Source organism: Lepidochelys kempii, chromosome 2 (genome assembly GCF_965140265.1).
Source record: "Lepidochelys kempii isolate rLepKem1 chromosome 2, rLepKem1.hap2, whole genome shotgun sequence".
Taxonomy (NCBI): Eukaryota; Metazoa; Chordata; order Testudines; family Cheloniidae; genus Lepidochelys; species Lepidochelys kempii.
Genome location: NC_133257.1, coordinates 260649683 through 260676079, shown reverse-complemented (window position 1 = coordinate 260676079; position 26397 = coordinate 260649683). Strand labels below are relative to the sequence as shown.

The window sequence follows — 26397 nt, the reverse complement described above, 5'->3', positions numbered from 1 at the left end:
CTTGTGCTAGTCTGGTCATGAGGCCACCTAACAGAACTACGCCCTTGTCATATAGATAAGATTAAGGCAATGCTACTCTGTGCATATGAAGATTGAGACAACATTGACAACTATTCCAATTTAGGAACAGACTGATTGAGGCCTATTGCTGAGTCCATGGTTCTCGTCTCTTGATGACTTTCTTATAAAACTTTTGGGGGGGCCCCCAAGGATCTGTACTGGGACCAGTGCTGTTCAACACATTCATAAATGATCTGGAAAAAAGGGTAAACAGTGAGATGGCAAAATTTGCAGATGATACAAAATTACTCAAGATAGTTAAGTCCAAAGCAGACTGCGAAGAGCTACAAAGGGATCTCACAAACGTGGGTGATTGGGCAACAAAATGGCAGATGAAATTCAATGTTGATAAATGCAAAGTAATGCACATTGGAAAAAACAATCCCAGCTACACGTACAGAGTGACAGGGACTAAATTAGCTGTTACCACTCAAGAAAGAAATCTTGGAGTCATTGTGGATAGTCATGGGTGGTGGATATAATAGGCCAGAGGAGGCTAAGGCTACCCTGGCACAGCTGCTACCGACAGGTTGCCAGACTTCTAGGCCCTGCACTTCGCCTCTTCTCCTCCCTGCTCCACGCCTTTCCTGAGGCCCCCACCGCCCACCGCTGCCTGGTGAGTGAGTCCCTCCTCTCCTCCACTCCACCCCCATCTCCTGAGGTCCTTGCTGCTCGCCACGTCCCTTCTCACTCCCCGCCCCCATGAGACCCCCTTGCCCACCACGTCCCTCCTCACTCCCCATCCCGAGACCCCCTCGCCCACCACTCGCCATGTCCCTTCTCACTCCCCGCCCCCCCTGAGATCCCCGCCCACCACTTGCTGTGTGCCTCCTCACTGCCTGCCCCCACCAGACCTCCCATTCACTGCTTCCCTCCTTTCCTCCACCCCGCATGACACCCCACCGCTCACCGTGTCCCTCCTCACCCCGTTGCCCCCACAAATGGGACGGAGTGAGTGGCGAGGAGGGATGCAGCAAGCAGCGGGGGCGGGGAGTGTGTCTCACCGGGTGGGGCCTGAGGAGGGATGCACCCTGTGGTGGGCAGGGGGGGTCTCATGTTGGGAGGGGTGAGGAGGGATGTGGCGGGTGGGAGCGGGCCTCGCAGGGCAGGAAGGTGAAAAGGGACAGAGTGGGCAGGGTGTCTTGTGGGACTTGGGATGCGGTGAATGGCGGGTGGGGGGGTCTCACAGAGTGGGGGTGGAGGAGAGGAGGGACGCAGTGAGCAGGGGGTGGGGGGTCGCACGGGGAGGGGGTGGAGAAAAGGAGGGATGTGGTGGTCGGGGGGTCTTGCAGGGGAGGAGGTTGGAGGAGGGGAGAGACAGGGTGGGCAGCCTCGCGGGGTGGGGGTGGAGGAGAGGAGGGACATGGTGAGCAGTGGTGGGGGGAGGGATGGTGGAGGGGGCAGGGACTGGGCCGAATGGGAGCGGAGCCTGGGCCGTGAGCAGAAGAGGCAGGACAGGGAGCCAGCCTTCCCCAGGGGAAACTTTGCCAGCCGTCCACGTGGCTAGCTCTCTGAAAACATTCACTTCACTTGCAGCAGCAGTCAAAAGTGCTAACTGAATGTTAGGAACCGATGAGAAAGGGACAGATAATAAGACAAAAAGATTATCATGCCACTGCGTAAATCCATGGGATGCCCACCCCTTGAATACTGTGTGCAGCTCAAGTCACCCCATCTCAAACATGATATATTAGAAGTTGAAAAGTTAAAGAGAAGGGCAAGAAAAATGATTAGGGATATGAAACAGCTTCCATATGAGGAGAGATCAAAACCACCTGGGACTGATCAGCTCAGATAATAGATGATTAAGATGGGATATAATAGAAGTCTACACAATCATGAATGGGGTGGACAAGGCAAGTTTTATTTATCCTTCACTTACCACAAGAACCAAAGGTCACCCAATGAAATTAATAGGCGGGTAATTGAAAACTAGTATATGGGAGTACTTCACACAATGCACAGTCAACCCACGGAACTCACTGCCTGGGGATGATGTGAAGGCCAATTGTATAACTGGATTAAAAAATGACTTAGAAGAGTTCACGGGGGAATAGGTCTGTAAATGCTATTAGCCAAGATGGTCAGGGATGCAACTAACTCCCTGCTTTGGGTGTTCCTAAACCTTTGGTGGCTAGAAGCTGGGACTGGAAGATCACTCAATAACTCCCCTTTTCTGTTCGCTTCCTCTGAAGCAGCTGGCACTGGCCACTGACGGAAGACAGGATGCTGGTCTATATGGACCATTGGTCTGACCGAGCGTGGTCATTCTTATGTTAAGCTATCAATGGATCCAAGTGATTTATGAAGCTGTATTCTTCGAAAAAGATTTATATAATAGTTATTATGCTATTTGGGACCCCTCCTTTGAAGGAAAAAAAAGGCTAAATCTGGTTTCTAGTTTAATTTGGAACATGTATAAGTAGCTCAGGATGACAAAATTGTATTTTAAGGAGGAGGATAAGGGGCAAAAGACCTATTTGTACACTAGGTAATGGAGGAATGGGACGCTGCAAGTATAATTAGGTGCTTGGTTTATGCTCCACTGCCTGTATTTTGGAATATACAGTAAGTCAGCATCTATTTATTGGAGACATTGGCAAGTTTTAATAAAAAACAAACAATGAAGGCAAAACCTGAGACGGGTGGATATGGAGCGGTCACGGTTGTTTGGGAACTCAGCAATCTCCTGGATGGAGACATTATCTGTATATTTCCACAGCTTCGAAATGTAGAAGATTCAGTCAATGGGCTGCCTATCTCTGCCTGGCTGGAAAACAGACCACTTAGATCAGCCGGGCCTCTTCTGAAACCGAACAGGGCAGCTGATTACATTTCTCTTGTTTGGCATGTCAGTAAGAATGCTAGCACTTAATGCCCTCAGTCTAACAACTGAATGGCCATGAACACTGAACTAACCTGTCACACCTAAACAGCAGCCCTCATGAACACGCTGGAGGTATGTTGCTGGGATGGCATATGGAGAGTTAATATTGCCTGCAGCCTGTGCTAGGTTTATATTACGGTAGCTAGAAGACTTCAGCTGTCCATCTGCCACCTTTCAACTGCTCTGAATTTACTTAGAGTGAAATTCACCGCTATGCAGAGGCTCAGCATGAGGCCTGTCCACCATTTCCATGTGAATTAAGTGGTGAATTTCATCCTTAAAAATGATTTTAGCTCAGAAATGTGGATTCCAGTTTCTATGGTGGTCTCAGATCACTACCTTTTCTGGACTGAGCAAATGCCTATTGCTGATTTTTAAAAAACAATTATTTTCTTCTTCTTTTCCTACTTTTTATTTCTTGTGTTTGTTTTTATTCAGGATCAGTTCCTTGGCTGAATCTTTTTGGGCAGCTCCTCCGCTCTCTTTTTGTAAGTACCCTGAGAAGAGATCCCGTCTCTAAACTAGAAAAATATTTTTTCAGGCTCAAAATGGGGTAGGTTTTCAAGCAAGGGGAAAAAGTGTGCAACCATTAAGAAGGGAAATTTCCTTGACCTTGACAAAAGGCTGTATTGTGTTTAGATCAGTTTGGCAGGCCACCTTTGAGAGTCCAGGGTTCAAATCAAAAGATTTTACCATGAAATTCCAGTGAAAGTTGGGCTGTACATCATACAGCAAATATACATAAATACATTTTAGGCCAGATCCTTAGCTGGCATAAACTGCTGTAGCTCCATTGACTTCAGGCGAGATATACCAGTTTATACCAGCTGTGGATCTGGTCCATATTTTTCATATTTATATTTTCCTAGCAAAGTTTCAGGCAAAGCACTTTCTTTCCAATGTGCATAGCACTCCCTTGCTACATAATGACTAATAGCTTTTTCTTTAAAAATGGGCAGGTTTGTTAAAAGTTTTCATAAAGACTTTGTGGGTATATTACAGACTGATTCAAAAATCAACTGAACTCAATAAAAAACACTCCCACTGATTTCAACAGGCTTTGGATTAGGCAGTAATTCTGTTATTCATAATCATAAATCATGTTGGTCAATAAACTGACACATTTGCAACAAATAAGCTTAACATTCTTGATTGTGATGTATCAGCAGAAGCACACGACAAAAACAAAACAAAACAAAAACAAAAAAAACAAAAAACCCATCCGCATGCAACAAGAAATAATGAACAGTTTCCCTTCTGCCCCGCTGCTTATATAAACCATTTATTTGCAACATGCCTCACAAAAACACAATAATGTCACGGGATTGTGTACACTTACAGGGTAATGGTGGATAGTTCTGACATCTTGCAAGAGTGCTGGTTAGCCCTCTTGGGCTTACAGTAGCATTTCTGAACGCAGCTGCTAAATATGACAAGATTAGCATTTTTTTCAGAATACCATGAAAAGGCCAAAGTAGGTCAGTTTCAACACATTTCACGAGACGTGGCACAAAGGTGGAAAGTGGATGCAACTAAATGCAAATGCAGCGCAAACCAGCTCTTTGATCAAAACGAAAACATAAATAAAATGCATTAGCTGCTCCTGGCAATTGCGGTGTATTGAGTCACAGATAAGTTAAAGGAGGAACAACCTGGCTGCAGGTGATTAGAACATTTATGCATAAAAAAAACACGTGTGACTTTGCTGTCAGATACTGCACAGAGAGTAAAAAGAACAATATACTTAATTGAACCAGACCATAGGTATTATGTGTTTGTATTTGGAATACATTTATAAAACAGAAATTGCTGTAAGTCTGTCTTGTTTGACCAGCTCCAAATTAAAGGCACGCGTAACTCTACAGCCACGTGTGATTCATTATTAGAAAGTGGTCACGGACACCAATGTGTTTTTTCAGTTTAGCTTCCTCTAAACCATGGGAATTCCTTGGGAAACTGTGTGCATGACCGGCTCTGCTCACTGGGACTCTTTGCCAGGGTGGTTACACTCAGAGGAGTATACAAGCAAAAACGGCAGCCTTATTCAGTATCGACAGTACCACACCTTCTCCTTGAGATTCTAGCTAAGCCCCAGGGAAGAGGACGGACTCATTACACTCCCGTGTGTGCCTGGGAGGCATGCTCACAGAAAGGCAAGAAAGGTAGGATTGGGGAAACTTGGGGGAACATTTATAAGGAGCCAATGGCTAACAACTTTCTATAGCGCGTGCAGGTGGCTTCTGCATCACTGCTTCCCCTTGGGGGTCCTATCAGCTTTAACTCGTGGCTGAGCCTCCATCAACGAAGGCTGCCCTGGGGATGTGTGGTATCAAGTGCTCTACCCCACCAAGCCCCACCCAATTTGGGAGAGCAGCGTGTGGCAGGGAGCAGGGCTTACGAATGCTTTGTATTGCTGCAACCCACCTGTAGGTGGACTTTTCACTTTGCCCCAGGTTACATCGGTGGAATAACTCTGGTATGAATGAACCCCCAGAAGTCCAATGTGATTGCTTAGTGGGGCTTCCCACAGGGACCCTGTTACACCAGTGCTCTCTTCTTGTTTGCTTCTGGGGAAAAAAATCAAGGAGTTGGCTTAGATGTATAGATGGTATATTATTTTGGGTCCTAGCTGTTTTAGAGACCACATTCTCCAGTGGTGTACATCAGCATAGCTCCCCTGAAGTGGAGCAGCTGGCCCCTTATATTCCATCCTGGGCTGTCTATGCTGCACTTATAAGGGATACAGAACAAAAATTGCAGACCAAGAGGCGAGGGGGCTAAGGAGGTAGCTCTAAGCCACCTTGGTACTCTCCAGCTGCTGGGGTACTCTGGGGTCCAGAGCAGCCCCTAGTATGAGTTAGACAAATCTGGCAGGCTAAGTTATGGCAGGCTCCGAGGACTGTCCAAAATCTCTGCAATGCTGCAACTCCACCCCTAATATGCTCCTCTCTCCCCAGGCATGCTCCCTACAGGAATATTTGAGAGGAGGTCTTCAGACAACAATCACTGTCTTTCTCCTGTTTCCTGCATCAGGAGAATTTTCCCCTGGCTGGATTCAGGGCTTTAGGCGATCCTTGATGCTCTTCCAGCCCTTTCGTCTTTTCTGTTACCCTCTGGTGGTTAAGACCATCTGTGGTGCTCCAGCTGACAGCCCACAGATTTGTAGTTCTTGGGTCAGGTGGTGAAGCATTTCCAGGGGAGGCCCCAGGACTGCAATTTGTTTCCCAACCTGACCTCACAGACGTAACTCAGCTCTTTTGATTGCAAAGCCTATTTATTTACTCAGGCATTTGCCCAGAGAGGTAGCATGGGAAGGAAGGAATTTTTATGACAGTTTGAGGGACTTTTTTGCACTTGACACTGTGTCTTTCTCTGGTTGTGTTAATGTATTATTATTTTCGTGTTTTTGTGCATCTGCCTAGAGGTGGCAAAGTCAAAGCTCGCCAGCCCCCATACCCATCGAGATGACTCAGTTAAGGCTCATCAGTTTGCCTAGAGATGGCAGAAGGTGCATTTTATAAACTGAACAATAAAGTCGAATAAATATTTTGTAGCTTGACCATATCCATTACTACGGTTAGAACTGCTGAGTCACTTATTAAAGACACTGCTCTCTTTTTGCACCTTCAACAACCTTGACAGCTACATTCCAACTGCAGAATATGATTGGTAATGATGTAAGAGCCCGAGAGAACAGAGCAGGAGTTTTCGATCTCCTGTGGCACATACTGTTCTAGCAGACAGAAAAAAATAATCATGCTTTGACTTGTAAGCAGAGCTCATTTACTGTGCATAGTGCTGAGAGTAAATACAGAACTGCATGGTGTTTCTGTTAGTAAATCACTTCTCCGAGTATAAATGCTCACTGTATCATCTACCTTGTCTGTTTTTACTGTGCTGTATTGTGCATTGTTTGGCAACTGAAATCCATAATGAGGACTCAGGAGACGATATCAGAAGATTCAGTCAGCTTGTTTTCATGAGTGCTGAAATTTTCAAAAGTGACTAGTGATTTGGGGTACCTCACTCTTTGATTTCCAGAGGGCAGTGCTCAGCAGTTTCTGAAAATCAGGCCTTTTACCGTTTCCCAAATTGGGCATTCAATTGCTTACCACTTTTGAAAATCTTAATCCTAGATTTACTTCTTCCTGACACGTTTTCATGCAGCACCTTCTTTGAAGCTTGAGAAATGGATTCCCTTATCACGTCACTCCTTTCTTTACTTAGAAATAACATCTTTTACTGGACCAATTGTCTCTCTAATATCCTGTGACCGACACAGGTATAGCTACACTCCTTTTCTAGTTGTCAGATTAATTTTCCATTGTGTGTGTGCATATATAATTCTGGTGGATAAGAACCAACATGATTCTGCTTGTTTGCTAAAATAGCATTTTCAGCAGGAAAAAGCACATCTCTGGAAATAATATTTGATGGACAAGTGCTGCTGCAAAGTCAGGAAAGAGCGGTACACATTTTGGGATAATTATGGAAAAGGTCTGCAGAACTTCATAAAAAATAACACAACCTTTCCACAAGTTTTTTTTTTTCAACTATTCTACTGAACTTAATAGAGAATTATACCCCTGCTATTGTGTTCTACAAGATAAACCCAAAATCTGTAGAATGTAGATCTGCTAGAAGCTTTTATATCATGATTGTTTGTGTGGTTTTTTGGATACAATACAGTTGTATCCAAATCCATTACCCCTTTCCCTTTTTGATCACTGAAAAAAGGGAAAAGGAAAAGAAAGAAGCGCAAAAACAAAAACAAAAAAAGGCTTTTTCTTAAAACAAAACCAGAAACATTTATTTTTTCCCCCAAAAAGCTCTCAAAAATCCCCAATTTTTTCCTCTTAAAATATACTTACTAGAGTTTTACCTCATCTAATTTGACCTATTGCCTTCTAAACAGAGCGAAAAGCAAAAGAGGTCAAACCGTTTCTTAATGTTTAATGAAAATGTATTGTGCTCTCATTTTGCATATCATCAGCACTTTGATAATACACTGATCGTGGATTTAGGAACGCTGATAGATCAGGTTCGTTCACTGGAATGGGACGAAGCGTTGTCATCAAGGCAGATGGAGATTAAGAGGTAGGGCTTAACTCAGTACACCTGCACAGGTGTAAGTGAGGGAGAATTTGGCTGATGCATGATTGTAAAGGTGAAAAAGAGGAAACGTTATACAAGTTAAGAATGATGCTATTAAGAATTCCTGGGCAACTCCTTTTGGGGGAGTGGGGTCGGGCGGCTTGTCTACACTACTGTTTACGTCGATGTAAGTTATGTCACTCAGGGGTGTGAACCGCCCCCGAGCGACACAACTCACATCTACTTAACGTAGTGTCTACACCATGCGATGTCGGCAGGAGATGCTCTCCCATCGGTACAGCTTCCGCCTTTAATGAAGGTGGATTAATTACAACAAGAGAGTGCGCTTCTGTCAGTGTAGCTTGTCTTCACCAGAAGTACTAAATCGACGCAGCGGCATCAACCACAGTGGCGCCGATTTAGTGCTGTAGTGAAGACAAGCCTGGGGAAAGGAGACTGGAAACATAGTGGAATGTAGGCCAGAGATAATAATGCAGACAAACTGTGCAAAAAGGAGTGGAGAGGAGGAGTTATCGAATGAAAAATAGACTCTGTGTATACCTCATATTCTAGGCACCTACTTGTATCTATTTAGCTTTTTTGAAGAGGCTTGAGTTGGAGTTTCTTCTCTTCCTACTGAATAGTACAGGATTCACCGTAGCTAGAAAAATCCAAAATCACCCTTGCAAAAAGTGTGGGTTTAAGGGATCAGGAAGAAATGCTTGCAAAGCTGAAGCAGTTTTGCATTTGCAAAATATTACTTGTGATGTCTGCAAAACTTCAGTCTATACAAGATTTGAACATCCGTCCTACTCAGGGAAACTATACTAGAACTATGCATCACCCAATCCACTCAGGCAGAGAGTAAGCTGTATTGTGTTTGTCTTGCCCTATGGACAAATGTTTTTGTGTACTTCACAGAGAGAAACCTGCCTCTCAGCTGGATTTCTGAGAGTGACTCCCATTCCCCAGAACTCTTGTCCAACTCCAACCTCTCTAACATTCTCTCGAGAACTCTTAGTTCAAAATCTCTGTGAATAACTTCATTTCTTGTCTATAAGCTTGAGGAGTGTGAGTATGGCTTACACTGTGTATTTCTATGGGCTTGCCAAGTCAAAGTCAATGCAGAACCCTGGAGCTGTTGCGTAGAGGGCAGCTAATTTGACCAGATGCCTGTGGAGAGGCTATTTTTGTTTCCAATGCGTCCATGGTACTGATGACATGGGGCCCCAATGCTGCTTAAAGCTACACGAGTGTAAATCCTGATTAGTCCCACTGAAATTAAAGGAGTTTACACCAGTGTAACTAAAAGCAGAAGTTACTCCAGATTTACCCCATGGTAACCAAAAGCCGAAGTTGACACACGGGCTCTGGCTGCCTGAGGGGAAGCCGCCACCCACTGCTCCACAGGCTTAGCGTTACTGGCCCTGGTCAGCCTACCATGGCTACTGACGCTGGCTATTTGATAAGGATAACGTGCCAAAGTGCGAGAGCAAAGCGGCTGAGTGAGCTACTGAGGTAAGGAGAGTTTGGCTGCTGGGGGAGGAGGCTGAGGGATTATAACAATCCAAAAGGCACCAAGTCCCCAAGAAAAGTAATAAAAAAGCCAAATAAACCAATGCCTCTAACACACATACCCTAAACTAAGGCTACATAAAAAAAGCCAAAAGAGTTAAAAAAAACAAAATGCAGGCAAAAGACCAGCAGCATGTTTGGGGCTCCCCAGTTTATTGCACCGAGTGCAACATGTACAGTTACCTGCCTTGTGGGCATACAGTGCAAGCAAACCACAGCCCTCAGAGACTGAGTACGGGCTCTTGAGGTCAGAGTGGCTGAACTGGATGAACAAAGAGAGACAGAGGTACAGAAGGGAGACTTCTGGGGGCGTAGTAGAGCAGTCCCACCTTCTGACAGCCCCTGTGCTGTGGAGGACGATGAAATTCTCAGGACAGGACAGCATCAAACTGGAGCAGAGGGAAAGGATCCCATAGTTAGGACCCACCTTCTGTCACACTGAGGATATCCCTCCAGGGGCAAGAACCGCAATTATTAGGAAGAGACAGGTAAGAGTAGCAGGGAATTCAATTATTAGAAACATAGATAGTTGGGTTTGTGATGACTGGTGAATTGCATGCTGGGTGAGAAGGCAGAGAGAGGATCTCATGAGATATCTAAATAGTCTTATATATAGTGTTGGGGAGGAGCCAGTGGTTGTGGTACATGTAGGTACCAGTGACATAGGAAATGTAGGAGAGAGGTCCTGGAGGCCCAATTTAGGCTCCTAGGTAAGAGATTAAAGTCCAGGACCTCCATGGTAGCATTCTCTGAAATGCTTCCAGTTCTATGCACAGGGTCAATAAGACAGGCATTATTGCAAGGTCTAAATGTGTAGATGAGTTGGTGTCAGAAGGAGGAATTTAGGTTTAGCAACCAGGGAATGTTTTGGGGAAGAAAGAATTTGAGAAGCAACTTGCTAAAGACATAAACAATAACAGTGATTTTTTTGTAAAGTACATCAGAAACGGGAAGCCTGCAAAACAGACAGTGGGGCAGCTAGATGACAAAGGTGTTAAAGAAGCAATTAAGGAAGAGAAAGTAATTGCAGAGAACCTAAATGAATTCTTTGCACCCATGCTCACTGCAGAGGATATGTGGGAGATACCCACACCAGTGCCATTCTTTTTTGGGTGAGAAATGTGAAGTGTTGTCCCAAATTGATGTGTCAATAGGAGCAGGTTTAGAATAAATTGATAAATTAAATGGTAATAAGTCACCAGGACCAGATGGTGTTCACCCATGAGTTGTTCTGAAAGAGTTCAAACATGTAATGACACAACTACTAATTGTAGTAGTATTAACTGAAATCAGCTTCTGTACAAGATGGCCAGTGAATAGCTATTGTAATCAATTCATAAAAAGGGCTCCAGAGGAGATCTTGGCAGTTATAGGCCGGTGAACCTAATTTCTGTACTGGGCAAACTGGTAGAAATTACAGTAAAGAACAGAATTATCAGACACGTAGATAAACATGATTTGCTGGAGGAGCATCCACACAGCTTTTGTAGAGGGAAGTCATGCCTCACCAATCTATAAGAATTCTTTGAGGGAGTCAACAAGCACATGGATAAGGGTGATCCAGTCGATATGGTGTACTTGGATTTTCAGAAACCATTGACAAGGTACCTCAGCAAAGACTCCTAAGAAAAATAAGTAGCCATGGGATAAGAGGAAAAGTCTGCACAGGGATCAGTAACTGATTAAAAGGTAAGAAACGATGGGTAGGAATAGGAGGACTTGTGGCACCTTAGAGACTAACCCAATTTATTTGAGCATAAGCTTTCGTGAGCTACAGCTCACTTCATCGGATGCATAAAGTGGAAAGTACAGTGAAGAGATTTTATATACACACAGACCATGAAAAAATGTATATTGTAAGGAAAGTGATCACTTAAGATGAGCTATTGCCAGCAGGAGAGTAGGGTGGGGGGAGAGAAAACCTTGATTATCACTTCAAAAGGTTTTCTCTCCCCCCCACCCCACTCTCCTGCTGGTAATAGCTCATCTTAAGTGATCATTCTCCTTACAATGTATGTTTTTTCATGGTCTATGTGTATATAAAATCTCCTCACTGACTTTCCACAGTATGCATCCGATGAAGTGAGCTATAGCTCACGAAAGCTTATGCTCAAATAAATTGGTTAGTCTCTAAAGTGCCACAAGTACTCCTTTTCTTTTTGCGAATACAGACTAACACGGCTGCTACTCTGAAACCTATGGGTAGGAATAAATGGTCAGTTTTCACAATGGAGAGAGGCAAACAGCAGAGTCTTCAAAGGAGCTGTACCGGGGTCTGTGCTGTTCCACATATTTGTTAATGATCTGGAAAAGATGTGAACAGTGAAGTGTCAATTTGCAGATGATACAAAACTATTCAAGATAGCTAAGTCCAAAGCAGACTGTGAGGATTACAGAGGGATCTCACAAAACTGAGTGACTGGGCAGATGAAATTCAACTTGATAAGTGCAAAGTAATACACATGGGAAAACATAATCCCAACTACACATATACAATAATTGGTTCTAACGTAATTGTTACCACCCCAAACAATGATCTTGGAGTCACTGTGGATAGTTCTCTGAATATTTTTACTCAAAGCGCAGCAGAGGTCAAAGAGGCCAACAAAAGGTTAGGAACTATTAGGAAAGGGATATAAATAAGACAGAAAATGTCATGATGCCACTACATAAATCTATGATACACCCACACCCTGAATACTGTGTCCAGTTCTGGTTGCCCCATCGCAAAAAGGATAAAGTGGAACTGGAAAAGCTTCATGTTAGGATATAGATATTCAGGCCTGTCTGTAAAGGCCTGTACTTTAAGAAGTTAGGTGTATTCTTATCACTTGGCTAGTTAGAGGTATAAAAGAAAGAATCAAAATCACTGTCTGCCAATGTAAGGTCCTTCTCTTACTGTGACAGTCTGGGGCCCTGTTCTTAGGCTAAGGCCTTTGGCTAAGCGACAGAGGCAGCCATAAGCTGGGAAGCGACCGGTCACATCCTCACATTCCAAAGTAGTCACATGGAAAGAAGGTGCTATTGGGCTGTTAGGAATACAATCCTGTCCTGATAGTGCCTATCAGCTCCAGAGAAAGGGAAGTGCCTAGAAAATGTAAAAGAAAACTTAGTTTGATAGCATCCTGTCTGGCAAGAACTCACTTATCAATACTGGGATGTGAAATCCTCACTTCTGTATTGTCTTGCCATTATAGTTCCCACTTTGCTATTGTTTGTCTGTATAATCTCTGTCTGGTTCTGTGATTGTTCCTGTCTGCTGTATAATTAATTTTGCTGGGTGTAAACTAATTAAGGTGGTGGGATATAATTGGTTACATAATCATGTTACAATATGTTAGGATTGGTTAGTTAAATTTTAGTAGAATGATTGGTTAAGGTATAGCTAAGAATATTACTATATAAATTAGGGGCAAACAGGAAGTAAGTTGGGATTCGGAAATAAGGAAAAGGAACTTGTATTTAAGCTTGCTGGAAGTTCACCCCAATAAACATCGAATTGTTTGCACCTTCGGACTTCGGGTATTGTTGCTCTCTGTTCATGTGAGAAGGACCAGGGAAGTGGGAGAGTGAAGGAATAAGCTCTCTAACACTTCACAGAAGGGCAAAAAGATGGTCAAGGGTATGGAATGGCTTCCGCATGAGAAGAGACTAAAAAGATTAGGACTGTTCGTCTTAGAAAAGAGATGACTAAGGGGGGATATGATAGAGGTCTATAAAATCATGACCGGTGTGGAAAGAGTGAATAGGGAAGTGCTGTTTGCCCTTTCACACAATACAAAAACCAAGGTCACCTGACAAAATTAATAGGCAACAGGTTTAAAACAAACAAGAGGAAGTACTTTTTCACACAATGCACACCTAACCTGTGGAACTTGTCACCAAGGGGCATTGTTATGGCCAGAAATATAACTGGGTTCAAAAAGCAGTTCATGGAGGATAGGCCTATTGATTGCTATTAGCCCAGATGGTCAGGGATGCAATCCGATATTTGGAGCAATTGTGAGCCTCTGACTACAAAAAGGCAGGAGTGGAAGTGGGGATGGATCACTCCATAATTGTCCTGTTCTGTACACTCCTCCTGAAGTTCTGGTATGGGCGACTGTTGGAGACAGGATACTGGGCAAGATGGACCATGGTATGACTTAGTAAGGAAGCTCTCATGTTTCTCTGTTTGTGCAGATGGGCTCATACTGAAACCATTTGTCTGGAAGTCCTAAATCCCACTCAGCTGGGATGAAATGAGATTTGGGTCCAAACCACCCCTGGTCAGCAATAAACCATACCCTGGAATCATCTTTGGTGTTGTCCATATCAATAGGGTAGGCAGGCAGCCCTGAGGAAGGCAGTGGGCCTCACTCGGAGATCAAGCAGCGGAAGGGAGAGCATATCGTAGGGTAGCCCTTGCTTTGACAGAAAGGCCGGGAGCAGAAGGAAGCAGCGAGGGGACACTTAAGCCTAGAATCTTCTTTACTAAATGTGCTATAGTTTCAAAGTTATATCATTTCGAGCTTCCCTTATATGACTTCCTGTGATCCTATTTTAACCAAGTGAATTGTTTTCAGTGATCCAAAGGGGTGTTGTACATTGTCATGTATAATGGAGTGATTCTGTTATAAATGCACTGACATAACCACAGAGGACATGATAGTAATGGATCTAATATGGAAAACATACTGTACTAGACAAAGCCTGAGAGAAGCCTATGTGTGTTTGAATGCAATTACAGAAAGGAGTACTGACCGGATGTGCAGAGCACTCAGGCCCAAATCCACCCACTGAAGACCAATTAATTAATGAGTCACTCCCATTTTTTTAAACATAGCATTTAATGCCCCAAATCAGCATAAGCTGAAAGTCTAACACTAATGGCTGCATTTTCTAAGGGGCCCTGGAAATGTGGACTATCAAATTTGCATTCTCACAAAATCAAGCATTTGCGCATGCCAACAAGATTTTGCATTTTTAGATCGGTGTGCACAAACGCCCATTAATAAAAGCACAAAATGTACAGTGGGAAGCTTAGAGCGTATGTGAACATTTGACACTGAGGGCCGGATGGAGAGCTGGTTTAAACTGGCAGAACTCCATTGACTTCGATGCAGCTGTGCCAAATTTACACAGGCTAAGGGCAGGCTCTGTGGGCTCAATTATCCTTTCATTCACACTGGTTGTACCCTGGCGTAACTCCATCGACTTAAACGGAGTTATTCCTGATTTATAATGGTGTAAATGAGAGAATCAACCTTAATATGCTTTAGTAATAATGATCAGATTGACTGAGACATAAGCACAAGGTCAAATTCTATGCTTGTCTATGCTTAGTGAAACCCCACTGCAGTCAATGGGCGAAGTGATCTTTGCTACACCTCTTCAAACCAGTACTGTCAATGGCGTTACTCAGGTGGAAATGAGGAGATGTGACCCAATGGGCTGCTGCATGGAGTGTACAGGCCTGAAACGGCAGCCTCTTATTCATATGAACTGTCCTGTTTACTTCAGTGGAACTACTTATGTGATTTGCAATGTGCAGGTTCCCTAAGTGGGGATCCCTAAGATGGCCCAGAGAATTTAACTAACTGCATAATCACCAGCGCGCAGTTCCTTTCATGCACACAGTTAGATGATTACCTGTTCTGTTCATTCCCTCTGGGGAACCTGGCATTGGCCACTATCGGAAGACAGGATACTGGGCTAGATGGACCATTGGTCTGACCCAGTATGGCCGTTCTTATGTTCTAGATAAGTTAGTCTCATGAGAGACAGGTTCACCAACACCTTTCTACACCACAGCTGCATCGTCTTACTCAACACAGCCACACATCATGAAGTGCTTGCACGCTTGTCCAGCGCGCCTATCAAGAATCCTTAAGACATTTGACATGAAGAGCGTCAATTGCAAAACAAAGGGCACAAGAAATCAAGGATAAGAAAAAAGAAGAGCCATTATTGGCAATTAACACCGTTTTTGTTTGCCATGTGATAGAAGCCTAAATGCGAATGGCGACAGAAGTTCGACAGAATAGCATTGTGTGCCTGAAGCTTGGAAAGAAATTAAAAGCACATCATAGATCAAGAGATGTCAGAATTATTTCCCATTATCTGCAGACAGCGAACAACTGCAGCATGAAGACCAGATTAATTCAGCCCCCTTAAGCAAGTGACTCCAAGAAAAAAGGAGTGGGGATCAAGCTGAAAAACAAAACTCAAAATCCCTCCTTCTCCCCACCCCAAAAAAAATTCCAAGAATGGCCATTTTATCCTAGCCATTGTGTTCTTCAGTACATGGTTTGACATACTAGCACTGGCAAAGGTGGGACAGTGAGTGCCTGGGGAAGCTCATAAATCCACATCTCAGAATACCATCTCAGAAACCTGTGGGATATTGACAGGACTGGGCTAATCAACAATTAGGGAAGTATCAAATGACCCAACAGAATGTAATGGCTTCAAGTGGAATCGACTGGGACATTATCAGGGCTCTCTTAATTCTGCAGCCCATAAAGATTTCAAAAATAGCCAACACATTCACAACAAAGCCTGCCTGGTGATTGTACCTCTTCCTCTCTCAGCCACATGCCAAAACCATGGAACTGTTGGTACAAATACATTGGAGCAGGGTGCACATGTAGCAATGTTTAGAGAAAAAAAAAAAACCACTTGTTACTTCAAAATAGAAAACAAAGCCCAATTGGCCTACATGCTACGGCTATCACCTGTGCTGAGTGAGTTCTAAAAGGCATGACTCTAATTATGCAAAAAAATCCCAAGCAGAAAAGTATTTTAAAATTTCATGCATTGCAGGTGACCTTGTAACTACGAACATGTGAGTTGTGCTGCTGTGATTTACAGTATCAAAATCAGAGGATACCAGCGTAGTATGTAGCCACAGTAAAGTGTTCGTGTTTCACTGGAAATTAATGGGATTTTCTTTAAACTGACCTCCCTGAAAACTACAAAACTTGTAGTCCCTCATATGAAATGCTGCACTGGGAAGTCACCGATAAAATGGCAAAACCAAATCCAAGCTGGATGTGGCTTTAGGCCTGCTCCTCCCATCACTATTAAAATAATGCAAGCAGGATATGTACAGAAGAAGGATGGATGGGTGGTTAGGGTGCTAACCTGGGACTCAGGAAACCTCAGTTCCATTTTCTGCTATAACAGAGGATCCCTGTGTGACCTTGAGCAAGACACTTAGTCTTTCAGTTCCTCATATGCTAAATGGGGATATAGATCATAGGAGTGCTGTGGGGATAAACACATTATAGATTGTGAGGCTTCAGATACTATAGTAATGGGACCATCTAAGTATCATACACAGATAGCTCAATGACAGGCCAGAGCCTTCCACTGCTTTCTGCAAATAGTTTTGGAGTGTGGGGGGTTTACCTTAATTACTCCTAGTGTGATACTTCTTAGTTATATAACCTTAAATTTCCACGGCGGTACAGACAATTGTCTGTTTAATGCTGTTTAAAACAGATACAGCCCAAATTAAAACTAGGCTAGAGGATGGGAATTTGTCTTGGGGGATGCAAAGGAAAAGCACAATATTTGTGAAGGCGGCATTTTACCCTTGAACACTAGGCAACTTTGGTAAGATTTAGTCTTTAAAAAAATAGTCAAAGCAATAATTTTCAACATACTTATTGGCTGTTCTAGAAATTAGAACTAGGACCCCACTGTCTCATGTGCCGACAAGTAATCAATGATCATTGTTTCCATAATCTTTTCCTAGTGTTGGGATGGATAAACCTTTGCTTAAGAGACCCCGGCGTTCCTGGTGTTAGTGGGAGTTCCACCCCCCCAATGTCCGCGTTTAAGCAATTAAAGCGCCGTGCCCATGGACAGACCACTTAGCAAAGGAGCTGCAGTTTTCTGTTATAAATGGGGTTTATGCCAGGAAGATCCTGTTGGAAATAACTGGCACTGTTAATTTGAGTACTTGCAGCAAGACAAAGCAGTAGCAAAATGAGTCATTGAATTTCCAGTGACTTTGTCAGTGAATTGCAGAGGAGTGTTGTTTACCAAAACACTTGCTTTCAGACACTGATTCTGCTAACCTAAGCCCTTTAGATTGGACCATATGTAAAATCATACCTACCTATGGTATATGCCATGTTTCTCCTTTCTTTCCAGCAAGATGCTGATTGGAGGAATGACGTAGACCTGAATTAGCTAGATAGATGTGTGGTTTTATTTTTTTCTTTTGAGTTTTCAACAGGCATGATACAAAAGTCAGGATGAACAGCAGGTTAAAAAAAGCAAAAGCAGAAACAAACCAAAAAAATTATACTATGCATCCATGAACCAAAAAAAAATATATATGTCAATCCAATGTGCTTTAGCCCTTTGCAGTGAGTGAGCAAGCAAAAAGCTGAATGGAAATGCTTGCGCTATTTTAGTCTTATGGCTCAACCCAGCACATGAGTGATTCATGCATCTCCTGGGTTTTTTTAACCTATCATACTGATATAATTACATTCCATTTTGTATATAAATAAACCTCTCATTAACAGTAACTTTGGTCATGCATACAGTAAAGTAAATTTTAGTTAGACACCTCAGTGTAATTATTTCTGCACTGCAGGTTTATTTACTATCTCTAGAACTCTAGAGACAATTCTGTGCTCAATTATACCTGAGCAACTGAGTGCAGAATCTGGCCCCCTATCTTCACCATATTACTTGTGTTTGCCATGCGATGGATGACAAAACCTTGGCTGTTCAGCATGTTAAGCATTTCTTGGCTTCCTGTTCCACAGCTGATTCATGAAAAAAATATATGAATGATGCAGGTACCAACTGATCTGCCATGGACTGTGCCAGTCAAAGCAGGGTTCTAAATAGTAGAAACTTGTCTCTAGTCCACAAAAGGAGAGTTAGAATCATAGAATATCAGGGTTGGAAGGGACCTCAGAAGGTCATCTAGTCCAACTCCCTGCTCAAAGCAGGACCAATCCCCAATTTTTGCCCCAGATCCCTAAATGGCCCTCTCAGGGATTGAACTCACAACCCTGGGTATAGTCAGAATTTAGTTGCCCATTTATGATTTGGTACATGGCTTTCAATATATGGATGCAACAATGGCCCTGGATGGGTCATCTGTTGTAATGCTACCTGGATCACTGGATATAAAAGCCGAAGTTGCTGTTGCCCGAGCTATAAAACCAGCTGCTTTAGCTTGGAGGCACTAAGAGACAATAATTTTTACATAGTTCAGCCACTAGAAGGGGATATCAGCTCACTCCTGTGTGTTACATAGGCAGTAATCAAAAAGAAATAATAAATACAATTATGAATGTTAATACATAATCAACACTTCACCCTTTTAGAAGACCTTTTATCTGAGGTTCTCAAAACTCCAACCGGGTTCAATCCTGATTTAATTTACATTGGTATCAAATCCAGAGCAACTCTAGTGAAGTCTGTGGAACTACTGAGGACTGACACCAGAATAACAGAAAGCAGAACATGGCCCAAGGACCACAGGCCTGAACTTTCCGTATGTTTGCCTTTGACTGCTCGCTCCTGCCAGTAGAAAGTAAGGATGATTAAGAAGTGATGATATTTACGGAAAAATATGTTCTAATAAGCTAGCAAAACATAGAGAGAACTCTGAAAAAAAAGAGTCCTGAAATTTTAAAGGGCATTGACAATGAAATCAGCACCCCTCTCAATGGCTGAGATATTTTTTCATGAATCCAGCCTTCACTCAAGTAAAATGGAAGGAGAACTTTGGGTTTTAAGCATCATTAAAATAAACACTGAGTCGTTGTTTGTTCTGTCCAGGTCTGTCACAGTTAGAGCAACTCAATCTAAAATGGAACGAGCAGCATGCAGGTAATGTTGAGCCCGAACCAAATGGAGGATGACAAATTGCACAAGGCTGGTCATGAATGGGTGGATGTACAAATGGATAAAACTGGAGATATCACACGCGCTGAAGCATTTAACTGGTCTGCAGAAACAAAATCAAGAACACGGGGAATTAGCTAAATGTTTCTAACCTTTCTTTTCAACTTGAAAACACAGGAAATTGCTTATAATGATCTTTGGGGAGGTTATTTAGAGTGAACGTCTAATTTTGATGACAATCACTCATTTTTGCGGTGCTGAATACATTTTAATGTGCATGAAGCAAGTCCCACAATATATGGTGGCTACGCTACATTGACTTTAGCATCAGTACTATTGCAATGTAGTTTCTCTATAATGCACTATGCATCCAACAAAGAGGCCCTTACAGGGCAGTAATAGATAAATGCAGTGTGACATCATTTTATAGCTAGATAGATGTGAACAGAGATACATACGACTTTCTGGCACGTTGGTGAAACTAGTTCGTATGATGTATGAACCATACTGATAACTATTTACTGGTGGTTGCTATTCAGGTACTAGACCGTGCATTTTGGGTGCACTCTGAACTCCCATTAACTTCAGTGGGGTACCCAAAGAATGAAGAATTAGGCCACCCAATATACATATGAGCTAAGCAGAGAAAATAAATGAATTTATTGTTAAATGTTTCTAGGACGAGTCTGGGAAACCTGATAACCCAGATTGTTAAGAGCACCACTGAATGGAGTTATGCCAGCAGAGAATTTGGCCCACTGTTGCACAGGTAGAAATGACTGCACCAGGCCCCAAGGCAATGGGAAACTAGGCCCCTGAGACCCAATTCAGGAAAGCACTTAAGCACATGCTTAAAGTCCATAAAGTCAAGGATGTGCTTAAGTGTTTGGTAGAATCAGGGCCACAGGGCTAGAGTTGCAAAGAAAGTTACATGTAGTGATGCTGAGTGTCACCATGCCTCACTTTTAGGTGCCTAAAAAGTCACTGGGATTCACAAAGCCTGGGTTAGGCATACAACGAATGGGGACAGACAGGTGTCCCAGAATGGGCTTCAGAAAATCCAGCACTCGCCTAAGCTAGCCACTGGGGCTATGCCTAAACTGCATTGTAAACCAGGGTCTGTGGGACCCAGGCTTATAGGCTCAGAGTTACCCAGCACGCACTTGAGCATCCACACTGCATTGTAGACCTGGGCTTACAATGGCTGGACCCAGGCCTCACAGATGTGCTAATACATCCACACTGCACTATGCAGACCTTCTCACATGTGTCTGTGGTTTGAGCTGACACATGCAAAATGGAAGCACTTGAACCCAAGTCCCAGTGGTGCTCAGGCTCTGACTGTCCCCTCAGTAGGGTCCGAGGAACCTGATCCTGAGTGCCTGATGATCTGAATCAGACTGTTTTCTGTGTGAATGGAAGGGGGGTTTGTGCACAAACTTGTGTCAGAGCTTAGGTGTAGTGTGCAGTGTAGCCATACACTGGAAGGTGCCAAGCCAGCCCTCTTTTGGGGGTAGGTGCTTAAATCCGGAAAGCAGGGAGGCACTTCCCTCTGCTTCTGATTCTCAGCTGCAAATGCTCTCCTGGGGTTAGCCACTGTGATAAAATGAGAATTTGCTGTAATGTCCTTATGAAGCCTATGTGTGCCTCAGTTTCCCCTATATTTTGCATAGCTACCCACTGGGGGGAGGGGAAATGACCAACTTTGCTCTCAGGGCAGGCTAAGAGACATAGCAATGCACATTGCCTAGCTACCGGAGTCTGAATGTGTCATTAAAAAAGACTGTCTGAAGCCAACCCACATCTGTTGAAAATCCAAGACAATGAAGAACCCAATCACCAGAACATTGACACCTAGCAACCAAGAACCCAGAGGGAGATGGATTTCCCCACTTCTCAGCAGGGAAGCTGAGCAAATATCCCAGCTTGAGAGCAAAGGACTGGAAGGTATGTGGTTGGGGGATAAAGGATTGGCTTCTGGAAGCAATTCTGGGCTTTCTCACCTGGGAGAGAATTCTGGGCTTTCTCATTAAGGGGGTCAGATTGACAGTGAGAGAGGCAGAACCCGAACATGGGGTTCATTACAGCTTGGCTGGGGGTCTGGGCTAACCAGCATGGACTATTCTTTAACCTTAATTTCTCTATGGTAACCAAAGGACTTTCAAATTCTGTGTGCCAGGTGACTAGTAAATGGTTACATTGCTTTGAAAAGGCTGCCTACATCATTGTAAATACTCCCTGAAAGCATTGTGGCTCAGAGGGACCCAGTTCAAGCCTCCCACAGAAATATGGCCTTGTTGGATTCGCTGCAGGCAGCCACAGAGAGAGACAGGAATCTCTGGTGCTGACGGGCCAGGCTTGGAGGCCAGGGGCCTGCTGCTGTGAACTTTGTGGCTCCTTAGGGCGTGGCCCACTAAAGGGGTCACTCCAAGGAGACTGATTACCGTAATATTTACCAAGATTCATATGTTTAGCATATCTGGCATGTAAATACCTTGCAATGCCGGCCACAAAAGTGCCATGTGAACGCCTGTTCTCACTTTCAGGTGCCATTGTAAATAAGAAGTGGGCAGATTATGTCCCGTAAATGTAAACCAACCTGTTTGTCTTAGCGATTGGCTGAACAAGAAGTAGGACTGAGTGGACCTGTAGGCTCTAAAGTTTTACATTGTTTTGTTTTTTGAGTGCAGTTATGTAACAAAAATAAATCTACATTTGTAAGTTGCACTTTCACAATAAAGAGATTGCACTACAGTACTTGTATAAGGTGAATTGAAAAATACTATTTCTTTATCATTTTACAGTGCAAATATTTGTAATAATAATAAATAATAATGATATGAAGTGAGCACTGTACACTTTGTATTCTGTGCTGTAACTGAAATCAATATATTTGAAAATGTAGAAAAACGTCCCAAAATATTTAATAAATTTCACTTGGTATTCTATTGTTTAACAGTGCGATTAATCACGATTAATTTGTTTGAGTTAATTGCATGAGTTAACTGAGATTAATCAACAGCCCTAGTTATAACTTTTAGCCCAGTGGTTAGAGCACTCACCTGGGATGTGGGTTCAAGTTCCCCTTCCACCTGAGGGAGAAATAGGGATCTACCATCTCAGGTGAGCGACCCAGTCACTGGGCTATAGGATATTCTGATGTGGAGCTCCCTCAGTCTCTCCTTTGGAAGCTGTTCCATTGGGGATAAATAAGGAAAGGATCACTGGGCCAAAGAGAGGGAGCCAGCAAAAGAATGAGAATGAGTCCATAGCCTGGTGGTTGGTGCACTCACCCAGGAGCTGGGAGACCCAGGATCCTATACCAATACCTTTCTGTAATTACGTATCCACAATGGAACAGCTTTGACAGGAAAGACTGAGAGAGCCCTGCATCAAAACACCCCACAGCCCAGTGAATAGGGCATCCAACTGAGAGGTGGCAGATGCCTGTTGAAACCCTTCTCCAAATCATGTGGTGGGGGGACTTGAATTGGGTGTCTCCAACAGCCCAGGTAAGTGCTCTAACTACTGTGCTAAAGTTACGACAGAGGTCCTTGTGCTTCTCCCTCCACTCCTCTGTAGGTCCCCTTACTGGATTGGGCCCCACAGGTAAGTTAGGCGAAGAAACACCTATCTATCTTTCCCAGTTCATGAATCACACTGGGGCTTAGGTGTCTGGATGACTGGCACAAGGCTGCAGTGTGCATGCTCAGAGGCAGAAACATAGGCGCCTAAGGAATATCTATTGCAAAAATTTAGATGCTGAGCAATTTTAGACTTTTAGGCACCTACAGGCAGCAGTTGAACAGAAGGTTTTTGAACCCCAATGGAGTCTGATTCTCAGATTTAGGCACCTACGTCCTTTTGTGAGTCTATCCCATAGTGTCTATGAAACAGCAAACTCATAAGCTAGTTGATAAAATGACCCTCATGTGTGAAGATACAATATAGATAATAGGAATATAACATTTCCTCTCATTTCCTCTCAAAGCTAGTAACAAGCTTTTTAGAATTCTTCTTGAGTTACAGGCAAGTTTACCCATATGGAAAGGGCATGTGTGTTTCATATACACAGATAGTATATCATATTTCATGTGTATGGACTTTAATATATAAGGAACCATTTACATATTAATTTATATTTGGGTCATATACTGTATCATCTCAAGTAAATCCAACATATAAAATTATCCTAATGTATGGATATAATGTATGGATACAATTTTTTTTGTCCCATATGGGTGAAAAGAGTATTTGTCTTTACAAAAAAGATACACATAGTCTTTAATATGGAAGTGTATGAATTAACTTATCCTAAAGTACTGTATGACATTTCTTTCTCTCTCTCTCTGCCTCTGTGTGTGTGTGTATCAACATATTCACAGTGGTCTTTTTAGGGTAATGCAAAGAGGCTACATCTTGTTCACCCTATTCACATGAGCAATAGCAGTAACATAAGTAGTTCCACTGAACTGAATGACCCAAATTCTGCCCATAGATATACTTGTGAACCTCCAGTTTATTAATGCCCAGATTCAACAAAACATTTGAGCAGGTGCTTAATTTTAAGCGTGTGCTTATACCCCATTGAAGTCAATGGGACTCAGCCACATGGTTAACTCCTTTGCTGAACAAGTTAACGTGTGCTTAAGTGCTTTGCTGAATGGGGCTTGAGTACTGAGTTGACCCAAATGGGACTGTCTGAGTGGGAATTTTGACGGCTTGTCTCATTTTTATAATAAAGGATGAAATTCTGGCCCCAGTTCTTGACCCTATACCAAAACTCCTATTGAGGTCAGTGGGCCAGGATTTCACCCAAAGTGTTTTTTCCAACCAGTATTCAACAATACGAACATTTATTTTTTCTCCCACGTGAATCATGTCTATGGATTCACAGCTGGGATACAGAATAAGCTGCCTTGTCTTTCATTCTCATTTCGCCTGACAGTACTGAATTCCACAGTGTTTTTTTCAAAATGGTACATTAGAACAAAAAGATAAATCCCCCCAAAACTGCTTTGAGCATGTTTGTTGATATGAGGTGTGTCCAGAGTACTGCAGAAATGGGTGGAAGTGTTTCATTTTTTGTCTGGTTAAAGAAATGGGCAAACTAAACATTTGTTAGTCTGAGATAACAGAATAGGGCAGGGCAGATATTCATTATGGGCTCTAGGTTAAATTCCATGGAAGTTTTAATATGGTGACATAACCATACCTCTGATGTAACAACAGAATTGTATACAGTATGTGTGCATATATACTATATCTGCCTGTGAATATCTATGCATATATTTTTTTATGTCTTGCCTTACTTCTAGATACATTTGCTACTGTTAAATCTGTTTGGATAAACAACACTCCACTTCATAACACGTACATAAATGAAGGATATATTTACACATGTCCATTTATACAGTTGCAAACAAATATGAAAAAATAATGACAGCGAATGAAACAGAAAATATGATGTTTTCTTGTTCTGGTTGCCAACTATACACATAGGAAAAATATCAGTGAAACCCAGTAACCATATTGACTAAAAAATGGCAAGGATGCTTCATAGCCTACTCTAATCATTTGAATTTATGGCATGCTTTGCCTCATATGTAATAGCTGTGCAGCAAACATGCACTTAGCTATTCACAGGAAGAGATGGCTCTGCACATCTAGATTGCCATTTAAGATGCAGTGGGGATTTCCTGCAAGCAATTACATGGGAAGTCTTCATGCACTGGATTGGGCAAACCATGTGGGTAAGCGGGCTAACCTAGCCACTACAGTTTCTCCTGAGCTGTAAGTCTCAGCAGTGTGTATCTGCAGAATGTATTTAAAGCATTCTTTAGGTCTGTGGGTATAAAGCTTACAGCTTTGAGTGAAACACCTTCATTAAATGGATGTTCCATTTAGGGAAGACCAAAAGGAGACCGTGATCTACAGAAGTGCCACCATTTCATGCAAACATAAACTGGAGGATAGGAGAGGAGAAAAAAATGATTTTCATCCATCAGTCACACAATGAACTATGGGTTCCTGTAGTGACCAGACCTGCAATGCTTACTTAGGCAAATATTGATGTTGCAGTGTTTTGTCATAGACACAAGCCTCCATAGCAATGAATGCAAAGAGAATTATTTAGGATGCTCAACAGAGACAAAGATCCTGAAGTTCTATCTTCTAAATTAGCTTAAACGTGGTCACCACACAGGATCTCTCTACGCTCCATCCAGGACTTAACAGTGACGAAATGAACTGCTTACTACACCACAGACCTCAATGGGATTTTTGCGTAAGTAAGGACTTTTGGACTGGACTGTAAGGTACAGTGGAGGCATTAGATCGAAATTTTAAACATAATCCTAAATGTTAAGAAATCTCCTCCTGTAACCTGTTAAATTGGATTTTTCAGTGCTAAGCAAAGACTAATAATCATGGTTTTAGCTTGCACAAAATGCGTGGACTTTGGAAAGGTGCAAGGGAAACCTGCTTAGTCCTTAGGCAGGAAACCAGGGGAAGCACCAGGCATTTTGTAGCTATTTTTTTTTCCTTTCAACATTCCATAAGTATTTAAAAGAAAAACAAAAATAATTCTAATGGGAGACACAAACCGGAGATGGGGATTTACAGCCAAATCAGTGCTGACAACGACTCTCTAGGAGGAGGAAGAAGTAGGAGCTAATGGACAGGACATATGTTTTGGAAAAAAAAAAATAAAAGGGCAAAATGAAAACAAGTTCCGATTTAAAAACTCACATGGAAACATTTAAGATTAGTTGTGAGCTTTGAAGCAGTTTAAAGAGCAATAACGATTGTTTAGTTTATGTTGAATGGATTCAAAATTACCATCCAAATATGTAACTTTACAAGGACTTCGTAACTTAGAATCTCTGATAAAGTCCACTGAAGTTAACAGAACGACTCTC

The 26397-nt window shown here is 42.7% G+C and overlaps 1 protein-coding gene across 7 annotated transcripts in view; it reads right to left on the bottom strand.

The window, feature by feature from the left end:
- The window catches only part of ADCYAP1R1 (ADCYAP receptor type I), a 188756-nt gene that overhangs the window by 17135 nt on the left and 145224 nt on the right, over positions 1-26397 (bottom strand). For 4 of the 7 annotated variants that reach the window (XM_073334759.1, XM_073334760.1, XM_073334761.1 and 1 more), the window contains one exon: positions 4287-4370. The exons of the other annotated variants lie outside the window; for them this stretch is intronic. In XM_073334759.1, the coding sequence (XP_073190860.1) occupies positions 4287-4370 (84 nt within the window). The remainder of the gene's footprint in view (positions 1-4286; positions 4371-26397) is intronic. 7 annotated transcript variants of the gene reach the window in all.